This window comes from Anser brachyrhynchus, assembly GCF_964034855.1.
Source record: "Anser brachyrhynchus genome assembly, chromosome: 2".
Lineage (NCBI taxonomy): Eukaryota > Metazoa > Chordata > Aves > Anseriformes > Anatidae > Anser > Anser brachyrhynchus.
This window is the reverse complement of record NC_137695.1, coordinates 149,548,893-149,564,156: the sequence shown is the minus strand read 5'-3', so window position 1 is coordinate 149,564,156 and position 15,264 is coordinate 149,548,893. Positions and strand designations below refer to the sequence as shown.

Sequence of the window (15,264 nt, the reverse complement as noted above, 5' to 3'; positions counted from 1 at the left end):
CACGCAGGAGCAGGGGGCCTGGGGGGAGCTGCCGCCCGTGGGGGACCCGTGCTGGAGCAGTTTGCTCCTGGGGGATGGACCCCGTGGGACGGAGCCGTGTGGGAGCAGTTGTTGAAGAGTTGCTGCCTGTGGGCAGCCCCTGTAGAATCAGTTTGGCAGGGGCAGAGTGACCATGAAAGAGCGGCAGAGACAAAGTGCTATAAACTGACCGCAGCCCCCATTCCCCGTTCCCCTGTGCCGCTCGGGGGGAGGAGGTGGAAGAGGGTGAGTGTGGAGAAGGTGTTTTGAGTTTTTTTGGTTTCTCGCTATTCTAGTCTGTTAGTAATAGGTAACAAATTTTATTAATCTCCCTATGTTGAGTCTGTTTTGCCTGTGACGATAATTGTTGAGTGATCTCCTTGTCCTTATATCAACCCTTGAGCCCTTTCCATCATATTTTCTCCCCCTTTCCCTTTTAGGAGGGGGAGTGAAAGAGCGGTTGTGGTGGAGTTCAGCTGCCCAGCTGGGTAAAACTACCACAAGATGTGGGACCACTTGCTATGGGCACATTTTTGCAGTGTGCGAAGGGGTGCAAAAGGTCTCACACCTCTGCTTTCTGCTTATTTCAGCTTTGCCATTCTAAAGCGATCCTTGAGAATTGAATTATGCTGCAAAGAGCCGTGCTGACTCGCATGGCTACAGAAGTTATATAAAGGTGGTCTTCACTCGTTGCTCAGTCATTGCACTCAGCCTATAAGGAAAGAGAAACGTAGGGTTCATCCTCACAACACGCGATGAAAATGGCCCAAACTGAAAATATATAGAAAAATAAGTAGAGAAAGGTAATTCGCTTGCTGCAAAGGCCCAGAAGCCCCAGAGAATATAATGTCTGAAAGAGCTAGAATAAACAAGTATTACTGCACCTCATGTTGAGTAGTAGGCTACACCAACACTTTTGCTTTGCTTGCAGTGGACTGTCAGGAGTTGCCTTTTAACAGCAGGTGGCCAACTTTTTGTGCTAGGCACCTCCTTGCAAAAACAATATTTTTCCTTTTCATGGCTTAATTCAACAAAAAACACCCAACCAAACTGTGTTTCCATTTACTTCAAGGGATTTTGCAACTTACCTTTGTGGTCTGGCAGTATGATGTGAAAGTAACTTTTGCAAAAGGATCGGAAAGTCCAGTGCTGTCAGCTGCAATGAGCCCCCTTGCCTGATACATGTGGGCTCTCAGCTGGAAGAGGTGCGTGGCTACATCATTGCAAAGAAAACAGTAATGTCAGACTCACAGAAATGATGCAGCACACGGACAGGAGGGGAAGATCCACCACCTGCCGTCCAACTGAGATCTGACAAAGGGAACTGTTGCTAGTGCTGTCTCACTAACGAAACACCTGAAACACTCAGAAGTTTGTGTAAGATTTCTGGATTCACTTAAAATTGATGTCCTTACTGTAAGGTTGTTAACTGGCAGTTTTTATCTCTCCTCAGCACAAGGAGACAGACCCATGGCACAGGGAAGTGAAAGTGTAAGAAAACAGGTGCTTCCTGTCCATGACACCCGCAAAGTGGCAGCAGCAGGATTGAGGACTTGACAACAAAATGAACTTTTGCTAATCAAAATTTGCTGAGTTGTGATTCTCTTATAGCAACTACTTTAAACAGAGGTCTTGCAACCCTCTGAATTAGAGCTTTTGGGGCTGCCTGGCTCTTACAAGCCCTCTTACATTGCTACTATGGAGAAGAAACAGTGCCTTACTTTTATACCGCAGGCAGGCAGGTGAGGGCACCACGCTGTGCTCTGAGCTGGTGTTGGATGGTATTTCAGTTTCATACCCTACAGGCAAATTCTCCATGATGCTGCGGGCATAGCTGGCAGGTCCAAGCCATAGGTAAATGTCCACCTTTGCCTGCACAGTCCAGCCCAATGGGCGCTTGCCTGGTAGCTGAAGAAAAAAAAAATCCGCCCATTACCAACAAGCTCTAGAAAGAGGGCTGGCTGGATGCTGAGTCCTGTGAAAGCAGAGTAAACTACAAAAATAAAGGAGCATTCACTGAACTGATACACCAACATCTCCACAGTGGGTGGCCCTGGGACCCAATCAGCACAAGAAAATTCTGTGATTCTTAGGGAGGAGATAAGTAGTTGGTTGAAAGTCTGCATAAATGGCATAGTGTTTGTGCAGACTAACTGATAGCTGTAAGCATGCCAGTGCTAGCTGATATCCTACTTTTCCTAGACTTCAGCCCACTTCACATTTCATGCAGTTTTGCTGGTCTCCAATAGCTAGTCCCATGTACTCCTAAAAATATTACCTCATCAGGTAGGTCAGAAAACATATTCCAGTATAAAACGTTACTGGTCTTGACAAACAATACAAATATTTCCTTATTCTCCTCTCCCACTACATCTAGTTCCACTTAGCTCAGTGTTTAGTTACCTGTTCATAAGGTAATTCTTGATATTGTAGGGCCTGCAGGATGAATTATGTTTGTTTAGTTGGTTTGTTTGTTTATGCAGGCAGATAGCACTGTGCTTAACAAATACCTATGGCAACTATCAGAAGCTCAGATATTTCTGTCCACTCTTTAGCTATGCTTTACGGGAGTGCTCCCAGCCGCTCCAGGTGAAAAACCACTAAAAAGTCATTAAAAGACATTGCTATTGCCTGGTGTGTTCAGACTTTTCTTTCTGGCCATAGTAACAATTCCACTGCATAATATTCCACTGCTGGTCACTCTGCCTTTGTAGGCATATAATATTCACTAAGATGTTCCTTCAAGATGAATAACCCCAGAACAATATTTTAGATAAATATTGCACAAACCTAGGCACATTTTAAATAGCAAACATAGTCAGTTGCTATGTTAGCTCTGAATATCTATGTTCCTTTGCTATCTGAGTTGCATGCATGCTGAGCTCTTACCAGTCTCCTCCCAGTCTTCCATGTGCTGCTGCATTCTGACGTCTTTGCCAGCAAAGAGGCTGCACCTCTGCTATCTGTTTAGTTATACAGCTATAGATAAACAATGCTATAAACTTGCTCTAACAAGTCGTAGAGGAATGAATCACTCAGGCACCAAAAGCCTGGCAATAATACAGTACTTCAAGAAGGAAAGGCATAAATAGGAGAAGTAAGCATTACCAGATGGCATATATAAACATGTACACATTTTTAGTACATGACAAAGATAAATTTGTAAAATACAATCCCTGTGTGAAACTTGAATACCAAGGGCTCCTCAGTCATTACCTGTGTTCACAGAATGCCCCAAACTTACTTTCAGGAAATGGGTTTTAATCTTCCCACAGTCCTTGCCTCTCTGCTCTTCCTCTGGGGAATAGAGTATGTGTTTTGCCGGGACTCTTGCATATGCAACTCTCTTGTTGTTGCTGAGCATCCAGATGAACACATCGGGCACTGTATTCTGCGGCTTTAAACAACAAGGAATACCGAACTAAAACTGGATTCTTTCTGTAAGCCACCACCGTATTTTTTTTGTTAAAACAGCCTACCAAGAGCTGATTCCCCACCTCTCTTGTGAAGTGGCAGATATATACCCTGAATAAAAGAGGCTGTCACTTCATGTTTTGCAATCCAAACTTCCATTCCCAAGCACAGACGAAAGTAAAGAGCTTTGTGCTGTGATTAAGGAGCACCCACTCTGCAGATCATTTCAGGGGAAATTACAACTAAAAATCCAGGTATGACCATCTCAGGAAGCCACTTACCCACAAACTGTGTAAGCTGAAAGTATCCACCATGGAAATGTTACCAACTTCACCTTTACAAGAAAAACAAAAAGGACCAGGGCCAAACTCAAGCACTGGTATCCCATCATCTATTCTGCTCGTGATGTTGCTCCATGGAGCCTTGCCCTGCCCTGAAGAGCATTTCCCCAAGCAAAGCCTAAGGATGGTTCAAAGCAAAAAACAGCCCAAAGACTGTTCTCAGGTGGCACTAGGAGTCCAGAAGGCACTAGGTTTTGAGAAGGGAGACGATTTGGCTGTAAGATGCAAACCATGCCAGTCTGTGGCACTCACTCCCTGAGCCCAGGAATATCCATAGCCCTGTTTGGTTTGCTAGCACAGTTTGCAGAAAGAGAACACTTGACTGGCTGGATTTTGGCCTGACCAAATACAGTTATTCTTCTGTTATTCTCAGGCTTAATAGTATGTCTAAACAGTGTCTGCACAGTCAAGTATAATAAAGAGATCCCTGAGCTCATACTAGTCCAAATCACTATGCCCATACAAGCAAGGACATGAATTCAGATCAGAAAGCAGGCTGTCTCCAAACCACCAGGGCAGGACTTTTTTTTTAAACAACAACAACAACCAACACTCTGTACCACATCCACTCCATACCACTAAGCCCACTGTTTCCTACCCTAGTGTGTTAACAGCTCCATGAACTGCAAAACAATTGGGGCCAGATATCCAAAGGAGAACCCTGGATAACCAAGTCAGGACTTATTATTCACACTGCATTATGAAAATCAAATTGTGAATTTATCTGAATTTCTGTATGGATTACCTCATCAATCAAGAATCGAATTTTATCTATAAATATCTGAGTCTCACGTATCATTTCATCCAGTGACATCTTTTTCTGCTGCTGAACAATTCCCTTGGCATCATTGGACAATGCTTCCTGCAATCAGGAAAGACAACGTATATTTCGTATGCATTATCAAGTAGCTTGAACTGGACACAGAAGACAGTAAGAGTCTTACATGCAAGTTAAAAAAAAAAAAAAAAAGAGAAACAACAGAAAGAGATTAACTCTTTTGAGCTGAAAAACAGAATTGTGAATGTTCCCCACCTTCTCCACCTTCTCTCTTATCTGTATGTGTACTGTATGTATGGAAGTCTCAGGAAACACATGATTGCCAGCTGGAAATATAATGCTTTGATCCTGAAAGAAGGTACCACCTAATTCTGTGCTACAAACCATAAATAAAACTAATGAACATTTTGATGAGCTGCACACTTTTTTAATTTTTTCTCACTGCTTCCCGTTAGGAGGTGAATAAAGTCTCACTGCCCACTGAGGAGGTAGGTGCTTAAACCCAACTGAATCCTACGGTGCATCCTCTATCCTGGCTTTCCTCACTGGGAACAGGTCTCCTATCTACTTTTAAACCCCAGCAATGTAGGATTTCAAAGCTTGCTTTATATACAATAGGAAGAAAAAAATGTTTTTAAGGAGTGACTCATCTGGCCTATTTTATATATCTACTTTGCCAAAAGATGGTCATAAACACCTCCTCATAGATAATAGACAGACAATCTTTAAAAAAAAAAAAGTGCAAGTGATTCTTGTGGTTTGTTCAGCCTAATCCAGATGCTGTCTTATACTAACAGACCTCTAGCACTTGAGGGAGGGTAAACGTAAAGGAAACTTTAAAATGCAGAAATGAAGAATAAAAACAAACTAGAATACGTGAGACCACACTGATTCTGGTGTCTGCTTCTAAGTGTCCAGGAATATCAAATGCCAGACTCTACTAGCGTCGAAGTTCAGCCCCACCACAATAATTAAATTGCAATGTTAATTGTGTATTATTCTACTGAACAGCAATGTTAACTGGGTATTATTCTACGGTACTCAGCATCATCCCATTTTAAGACGCATGGAAAAGAAAAATTGGCTCATTATTATTATGTCTTATTTTTATTTCAAAGCAGTATGTTCTGAATGATTTCAGGATATCTTACAACTCTTTATTAAGCAAAGCAGGCTTTATCAAAAAAAAAAGTGCTCATGGATAATATATTCATATTAATTATAAAGCATTCCACTGTGGTTGAAATCAAATATAAATTAACATGTATACAACCCGTGTGCTTTCAGTTAAGATCATTGCATCAATGCTTAAAGAAAAAATATGCATACCAGTTCTTGCCTGAACAGCAGGAGTCTTTTTTTGTCCAAAGTAGTGTAGTTCAACCCTTTGGGCTTCTTTTCAGCAATGGCAATGAAGGCCCTAGGACACAACAATAACAGGTTTTTTGAATGTATGTTTGTTTGGTATGGTTTGGTTTTTATGCGTGTTACTAAAATACATTGAAATGAAATGCTCCCTGCCTGCTATAGTACATGAACCAGAAGACAGGCTGAAATTCTCTGTCTAAAATAAATACTGAGCACCCATAGGAGTCAAAGAATAGAGTCCAGAATCTCTGGACCATACTTCATAAAAATAGGATTAATAAGTTAGGGTTTATATCTATTTTGAGCCAAATCATGTTGTCTGACAGGGAGCCCATTGGAGCATTTATCCCAGCATGTGGAATCCTTTGCTTTATGTTGACCTTGCATATTTCTACAGTATGCCTATCACACACTGTATTAAACCCTATTTATTTCCACATGTTCTATTCTTAGAGTCCAGAAAGCCAAAACAATATGGAAATGATTGGCAGCAGTCTCCTGTCAATATTGAATGTTGAAAGTAGCAATAAAATATTTTCTTTGTGTAAATAGAAACTGCAATTTGGGAAGCCCTTTGTTTTTATAGCAAAATAAATACATCCCAGTAAGTTTACTGTACATTTTATTATTATTTTTATCACCAGTTTCCTTGTCTAGTCTTGAATTTGTGGCCAACATATAAAGTTGATTTTCTGTATTCCTTTAGTAAACGTAGTTACCTGCTCTGATTGATAAAATCACTTAGGGTCGTCCTCATTTTCTCCTCAGATTCAATTTCTGAAACCTTGATCAAATCCTTTACTTGCTCTAATGATTCCTCCTAAGAAAAACACATGAAAAAGCTATTATGCAAAGAAGGGTTCTTTGTCATACTGCCGGTGCTGTAATGCCATTATTCACCATATGACTAGCAAGAATGAGGCAGGTGAGTTTGCAACGTGACAAAACAGGACCTTTGATATACCACTAAGCTTGATGTGCGCAGAGAAGACTCCAGCAGCATGAACGTCTTTCCAACACATTTCTATTGCTTGGAGCTGCTTTGTTTCCTCAATTTGGTGAAGACCAGTCAGAGGAAACATTCTCCACTAGCTGGGAGGAAAAGCTATATAATTCTCCTTGGTTTTGTTTGCAGTCCCACTGCTTACATTTAGCAAGCTGCTGGAGTTAACTTCTCAAACCCCAGCATGCACAGGAGGCCTAGCCCAACACCTACAGTCACCATTGAGAACTGGAGTCTGTCCTCAGGAGCTAAGATAAAGGGCTGAATGGTAAGAAATAAATCTGGGTGAAACTGTGGGGACCTGTTCTGGGGAACCTTACCTCTCACTGCCACGATCTGCTGAATGCCAGAGCCTGGGAGTATGGTTGCCACTTACCAGGTGGTCTGCCATTTTCTCAAGAGTGTTGGAGGAGTACAAACGAAAGGTCTGGTTGCCCCAGTAGCTCTTGACACAGATGCAGGGCTTCCTGTCATCGTACGGCAGGTACTGATAGTTCCTAGGAAAACAAAGTGCAGAGCAGATCGTAAAAGTAAGAAAAGAGTTCAGGGGGAGGCAATGGAAAGAAAAGATGTTTGGTGCTCTCTCACAGTACAGAAACCAAAGACACCACAGAATGTGTTCATATGTGCTGCCCAGTGAATACATGGGAAGAAAAAACAGAAGCATCACTTACTTACAAGATCATTTGCTTTCTCTGAGAACCCTGAAAAGTCTTGAAGCCAGTGGATCTAATTCCAATGTTTTTCAGGGTAGAAGAAAAGCTACGCAAAGAGGCATGCCGAGAAGCTCTGAAATATTGTGTTAATGATGGGAAGCAATAGGAGTACAACGTATAGCAGAAAAATGAGCAAAGATTAAAACCTGACCACCTCCTTAAGAGCAATGGCTTTGTGCACGGCACTGCCTGGCAGGACAGAGTCTCACTGACACTTTCATTTCATGGGACTTTTTTTGAAAACAGTGGCTAGTAGACATTGACATGTCTTGGCAGAAACTGATCTACAGGACCCTGCTTAGTAAAAGTGACACCTAACTCATAACAACTCAGCAATAAAATGCGTCTGCTGCTCTCTCATTTCCCACTTTCTATCTCAGGGCCAAGTTGTCATATTGACTTTTTGCAGAGCTACTTTCTTCTGGTGTTTACTGAAAGAGGGTCTTGTACTGAAAAAATGAGCAAGACACAAGCACAACCAGAGGCTCTGCAAACTTTAATGCACACTTGGCACAGAGCCTGGTGGTTTCATCAGAGTTGTGGCAGCCACGACATAAAAAGCACGTATCTGATGAGCACCTGATGTCCTCCCTTTATATAATACTACAGTGCTATGATACACCGCACTTAGCCATACCGGATTTAACACTAGAAGCTGCATCATTTCAGCTAGTAACAGCAGGACGGTGGAGAGCTTTTTAATGGAAACCAAGCTCTATAAACTGCTTTACATTCTTCTGGGAATGGCTCCAACCCAATGCCACGAATAAATGCTCTGCAGCTCAGAGCTCTCTTCTGGTGTGTACTCATCTTGTGACTGTTCAGTACTTCTCCACTGAAACTGATTCTCCAGATAATAAAGAATAAAAGTTCTTGAGCCTCCTACTCTTCGCAGTGTCCCACAGCTGGAAGAAAAAATGGTTGCATTTTCCATCTCTCCTCTGTGAGAGGCTGTGGTACATAAGCTCCGGCACCTGGAGCACCTCCTGCCCTCCTGCTGCACTCACCTTGGGGGCTGCAGGGCTGCTTCTTACTCCTCACTCTCCCAGCTGCTGTTGTGCAGCAGGTTTTTGTTGTTGTTTTGTTTTGTTTTTTCAGTTTTTTGAATCTGCTCTCACAGAGATGCAAACAGCATCACTTACAGGCTCAGCACTAGCCAGCAGCAGGTCCCTTTTGGAGCAGCTGGAGCTCTCTTTGATCTGACATGGGGCAGCTGCTGGGCTCCTCCTGCAGCCCCCCACTACCACGTCCTTGTCACATAAACTCAGTACACCCTAATAGGTTTTTATAAGAGTTTTTCTGTTCAAAAACAGATTAAGATCATTCGATTGTCCTATGGAATATCAAAAGACAAACAGAATTTCCAATATACTTGCTCCTCAATAACCTACAGCAAGTTGAGCATTACACATCAAACTTGGTGAGCAGCAGAGCTATACAGGTCTTGGACAGTCAAAAATTTGGTGCTTTCATAAGAGGGAGGAACAATTCAACTATCTCTCAATGCCAGAACTTCTTGACCTGAAATTCACAGAGCTCATGAGTTCTTTCATGGGATTTGCTAAGAAAATTATATGGCCATGAAATAACTCAAACGGAAGACTGAGCTCTGAAGTTTATTACTCCTTCTATGAGAATTTTGGGGAACCACTTTTTCCATGTTAGCTTATCCATGCCATACATTTTGATATAAACGTGGAAAATTCCTGGCAATTTCATGGTGTCCACATTAGAGGTCTCATTTGTCTGCATGCTCTTTTAATTAGCTAGTGGTTTAATCTCCAAAATGGACTCTTGTTATTGTTTTCTGCTGTTCATTTATGATTCAAAACCACCGAGTTTATTTAAAATATTGGTATCCCATTAAGTACTGATTAATACTGAATATAACCAGCAATGAGACCGGTGAGATTCCAATATGAGGTGACCGTACTAAAGTCACTATTTGGTATCTGTGGCTGGCCAAACTGTTTTAGATAGCACAAGAGGGAAAAAAGAAAAGGTGCAGCATTTTACATAAATTTGAGGAACAGGGACACATAATGAGAGCAAACTTGGCTAATATTGGAGAGAGTCAAGAAGTAAATAGTAGATTTGAAGAATGATTCATTCTTTTACAACAGTTCTTTAAATCTGAATTTCTGTTAAGGGAAAAACTGAAAATCTCAAAGTCTCTCATGGAGGATAATAACCTAGCATGTACCCAAAATGCAATCCTGGTAATGAGGAGAGGCAACTGTCTTTCTGATAAATATTGTTTTTCCCCTTTTACTTATTTATTAGCTATAGAAAAAAGAAATCTGCTATGGTATTTTCATTTTTTTCCACTGCCTCTTATTTAATCTGGCTGAACCTCCAATTGCAGGAAAGGATGAAAGTACTTCTTAACTTTATGAAGGCCCAGAAACCAAACAGATACAGGTTCAAATTTCTCACCTGGCCCTTATATCTGTAAAATGCTTGGCAATGCCTGGCCTTCTACAGAAAGAGATACCATCTAGTCTTGGCACTTGGCTATATTAGGGATTGTTCTACCCAACAAAGCAACAAAGAAAATATTTATTTTTATTGGTATCTTTGAAATGAAATAAACCTTTACACTTTGTTTATAAGCAAGGTCATTTAGAAGCCTTCTGCATGTATTCATTCATTGCTCCATCGTTTATTTTAAGAGGACTATTTCCTCCTACTTTTGTTACTACTTGCTTTTCAAGTCTACATCTATAATTATTAGCTCTGGAAAGTGTTCAGGGAAACCGTCTCTGTCTTGGCCAGATGTTTTTTTGATGTGTTATTCTGCTTCTGGAGCTGATCACTGGATGGATGCTACTTGTGATCAGGGTATAGGACCCTCAACCAGGGACAGCACTGAAGGAGTTTTACTCTTTCTTACAGCTTTCCAAATGATAATCAGCATACGACAGCCCTTTTAAAAACATCAGAACAAGAAGTTCAAGAGCCCATGAAGCCAAAATCAGAAGATAGTGAAAAATGGCATGTAGCCCATCCACTTCAGTGGAGGCTGGAAAATTTACTGTTATGAAAGATGTGATTGCAGATCCACAACATCCACTTTTGAAAGCCTTAAATCCACACAATTGGTTTAATGCTGCCAGGGTTAATTAATGAGTCCCACAGGATTATAAAATAGTAACCAGAGTTGTGCATGATGAGGCGTTAAAACATGGATCCTCACCTGTTCCCACCTGTGATTAGTGGCTTCTCAGGGTGTGTGGTGGATATCAAGGGTACCCCGAGGTCATGAGAAATTTCATCCTCCTTCTCATGCAGCAGACTTTCTTCCACTTCTCCACCACGTGCCTTCTTTTTCCCTCCAGCTCCCACTGACACTCCATCAGTAACTCTACCAAAGTTACCTAGAGACACGGGATTACAAGTGAAGAGATGGCTGCCTTGGAGGTGGTAAATTGGAATGAGGTTTTAAAAAGAGGAAGAATATTCAAAGTAAAAAATCTTTGTCCCCCGCCCCCCCCCATGTTCATTAGTTGTTCTGGCCATTCCCCAGCATATAAAGGTCCTAATAATTTAAGTCTATCACAATGTCTTTTCAGACTCCAAGACAGGGCTTTCTTGCCAGCCCTACCTATTAGGTACCTAGGGTATCACAGAGTGGTGTGATTTTCTGTTTGCTGGACCCTAGGAAAACAAAAGGAACTTCTGCTTTTGATAAAGAAATTCAGAAGCAAAACCAATACTGTTGCTGATATTTCTAGACCCAGGAGCCTCTATGTGTGTTTGATTTAAATAGCAACTGTATGCCTTCTTTACAACATGTGTATGATCATCACAAAGTCTGATCTCAGAAGTGCTAAAGCTCATTTTCAGCCAAGAAAATTTTGCGAAGTAGGGTTGCAGAGGGACCTTCAGCAATAACAATACTTGGAGGCCCCAACTTCATGCCTGAATCCACACAACTCTGCTAACAATACAGCCATCTTCTCTGGTACGATTTTGCCTTAAAGGGCAGTTATCAGCACTGGGGAAGAGATGCATCCATCAGAGTGGTAATTACAGATTTTATAAGAGACAGATAGAAAACATTCACTGCCGGAAAAGGGTGTGCTGAGTCACCCCATACAACATCACAATCTAGATTTTAGGTTCCTCTCATCATGTAAATAATGGATATTTGCCAAATGTGGATCTGAATTTCAACTGCACAGATAACTGACAGATGTTCAGGTCCAGAATTCAGAGCCAGACTCATCTTTAGTATTAACTCCAACAAGACTCAGTATCATTTCTTGCCCAACTATGTACATGAGTTTCTTGTTATTCCTAGCTCTGCTTCCTGCTGAGTTTCAGCATGAATCAATATCACTCATTGATTTCTCTGTTTGTCAGAGTAACTCTCCCTGCACACATACCCTTACAAATGAGTGTACCAACTTATGTAAGCACTAAGATGGCAAGTGTCAGGGTGTTACTCTGCTTTTGGACTCCAACACAGACATAAGCGTACCCCTGCAAGGGAAATAAGACCATTTCTGGCTTCTCTCTCTCAGGGGAAATTTCTTCTGGTTTGAAAATATCCAGTCAACATTCATGAAAATGTCTTATTTTTTCTTTAGTCTGCTCCTGGGGACAATTCAACTCCAAAATGAGGATGCTGCTCATGCAGTACTGCCCTGCTTTACCCAGAAAGCGAACAGGACTTATCAGGAGGATCTCACAGGGCGAGCTGGTGCATTCATTTTGAGGCTTGGCTATACAATAACACCTGTGCCACACTCACAAACCCACACGTAGGTCAGCAGGGTTGGCCAAGAGGGTCCACACAGACCCTCCCTGCAAAGAGGCTCCATCACAGCCAGGGACAAGTTGCAACAAGCACTACAGAATGAGTGCCATCCTGAGATAAACCTTTTCAGTTGGATCTCCCAGGAGATTTGGAGGCTAAATACTGGGTGAGTCGCTGTGTATTGAGTGGGAGGATTTGTATTAATACAGAGCACCTGGGAGTAGAGACAGCTAAGTGACTGGAGTAAGCATGATGCTACCCAGGGAAATGATGATCAGAGTTTAATACAAACCTGTAATCCCTGCTCTGAAGGTGATGCCTGAACCCTGAGACAGAGCTGTCAATAGCACATAGTGTCCACTTGCAGTCAAGACCTCCTCTCTGCTTTGGGGATGAGCTTAACACACTTACCAACGGAAACCTCAAATGTGATTGGCTTGTCCCCAACCTTTCTATCAATCATTGTGGCTTCAAAAAATGTCCCAAAGAGGAGGAAATCCTCAATTTTCTCTTCATAGATCTATTGGAGAAGAAGGAGGCAGAAAAAAAAAAAAGACATTTATTTTGTCTTCTCCTTTCTTTTATAGCACAGAGCCTTTACAAGTCTCTAGTAGCTGTGTTACTGTTGTATATCTATCAGTCTGAGGTGCTCAGTGAGACAATATGTAGGGAGAAGTAATATCAGTCTAACAATCTGCTCTGATTGGAAAAAGAAAAAGAAAAAGAAAAAGAAAAAAGATAAAAAAAGAAAAAGAAAAAGAAAAAAGAAAAAGAAAAGAAAAAGAAAAAGAAAAAGAAAAAGAAAAAGAAAAAGAAAAAGAAAAAGAAAAAGAAAAAGAAAAAGAAAAAGAAAAAAAGAAAAAGAAAAAGAAAAAGAAAAAGAAAAAGAAAAAGAAAAAGAAAAAGAAAAAGAAAAAGAAAAAGAAAAAGAAAAAGAAAAAGAAAAAGAAAAAGAAAAAGAAAAAGAAAAAGAAAAAGAAAATCTGTATGACTTTGGTCTTATCAATAGTGTCCAGCTCTGTCAGATGGTCACATAAAAGTCATCACCTCTCGCTTCATACTCCACCTCACCAGTAGTCCATATTAAATGGTTTCAGTATATCCACATATTCTTATACCATCATTCAACCTACGGCAGTTCAAGGGCTTGAGTGCAACAGCAACAACATGTCACTATCCTGAGAGAAGTTATTTTGCAGTAAGTGTAGCATTTTCATTGTGATAGTAAATGCTACCACACTAATGCATCCAGGCAAGGGAGTGCTTGTCCAGCTCTACTTCCCCAGGGACGACTGCAACCTACTGCCCTTGTGTTTGTACTGTCAAGACATTGGCCTTGCTCAGGGATGCTCAGTGAGACCAGTAAGACTCTAAGATTTCTGGCATCCACATTTTATTAGATGCCAGCCCTGTGCAAAAGCCTACTGAAACCAAGCAGCCATTGATTTTTTTTTTATTCTTCTGTGCTTTAAACCACAGGCACAAAGGCGGGCTCTCCGTGTGTGGGGAGCAGTCCTTTGCTGTTTACCTTCCCTGGCATCACAGCACAGGAACTGGTAACCCTGTTTGCAGCTTTTCACAGACAGTGGAAGCACAGGAACCAAGCAGTCTCAACACAGAAGCACACCCTGAAAAGGGTAACGACCTTCTGTGGCGTTTTGAGACTCAGTTTGGCTCTTTATAAACCTACTGGAGACCCATCCAAGGAAAGCTAGCTGAGACCTCCAGTGCTCTTGGGTTATTAACAAAACAAGCTATTAGTCCCAAGACAAGACTAAGCTCAAGCGAGCTGAATTTTTTCGTTTGAGTTCTCCTCAAATTCACATCCTGACTGCCACAATCTGCCTGATGCAAATACTACTGATTTCACAGCACGAATACCCGTCTCCTGAAGCCCATTAGGCAAGATCAGAACTAGTGTCTTTTGCAACAGTGAGGCAATGAATAAAACATCAGCTGTACATGAATATTTGTTTCCCTGCCTTTTGCAAAGCAGAAACTGCTTTTGACATAGCCCATGACCTCTTCATTTTAAATAAAAAAAAAAAAAACCTGTGCTATATACAGCAAAGGAGCATAGGTCTTCACCGAAAGGATTAGCAGCATCTCAGATCAAAGTTGACACCACAAGCAGACTGCAGCTCCAGAGTAGCGTTAGCTTCTCTGCACCTTGATTATTTTCAGCACGAACCTAGAGCGTGGTGTGCCTAGTAAAGCTGAGGCTCAGAGCTTATGACCAACACATCCACCACACATTATAAAGAAAGCAAATTACAAATGTTTAATGTCTTTTTGCTGTTTGACTCAGTCAATAAAGTTGAGCTTTGGGGCCAGGTAATTTGCCTCTGTAGTCTCAGAGGCACTATGCAACTTTTTTTTTGCCTTATGTGTAATGGCTCCCGTACCTGCTTTTCTTTTCAGAGAGTCGTAATGCAATTACTGTGTCTACTGTAGCAAGAAATATTGCTGAATGTCAAAAACAAAAGAATATCAAGCAGCATTGCATTATATTGTTGCCTTTTTCTCATTCTGTATTTGAAACTGAGGCAAAGTTATCAAAAATGAATCCTTATTACTATTATTAATATTTATTTGTGCTTCAGCAGGGTTTGTTCCCCTGCTCGGAGTATTTAGCTAGTACCTAAAACCATATTGTCTGAAGCCCTCATAAAAATGGATCTCCTCTATATAAAGGAAAATCTATATGAAAATAAATTACTTTTCATGTCACGTCTATTACAATCTTCAGAGAAGACCTGAGGGACGAAGGCAATTTACAGCTATATAAGCGTATAAAGCAAGACCAGGGCACAGGCTTGCACACTGGCGTACAATTACCCATACCATTTCTCTGCTAACACACT

The 15,264-nt window shown here is 41.2% G+C and overlaps 1 protein-coding gene across 7 annotated transcripts in view; it reads right to left on the bottom strand.

The window, feature by feature from the left end:
• The window catches only part of FER1L6 (fer-1 like family member 6), a 107,236-nt gene that overhangs the window by 33,432 nt on the left and 58,540 nt on the right, over window positions 1-15,264 (bottom strand). For all 7 annotated transcript variants that reach the window (XM_080582048.1, XM_080582051.1, XM_080582049.1 and 4 more), the window contains 9 exons: window positions 12,812-12,920; window positions 10,835-11,015; window positions 7,299-7,419; window positions 6,639-6,739; window positions 5,881-5,971; window positions 4,519-4,635; window positions 3,263-3,415; window positions 1,740-1,926; window positions 1,107-1,231 (listed from right to left, as the gene is read on the bottom strand). In XM_080582048.1, coding sequence (XP_080438174.1) covers window positions 1,107-1,231; window positions 1,740-1,926; window positions 3,263-3,415; window positions 4,519-4,635; window positions 5,881-5,971; window positions 6,639-6,739; window positions 7,299-7,419; window positions 10,835-11,015; window positions 12,812-12,920 — 1,185 coding nt within the window. The remainder of the gene's footprint in view (window positions 1-1,106; window positions 1,232-1,739; window positions 1,927-3,262; window positions 3,416-4,518; window positions 4,636-5,880; window positions 5,972-6,638; window positions 6,740-7,298; window positions 7,420-10,834; window positions 11,016-12,811; window positions 12,921-15,264) is intronic.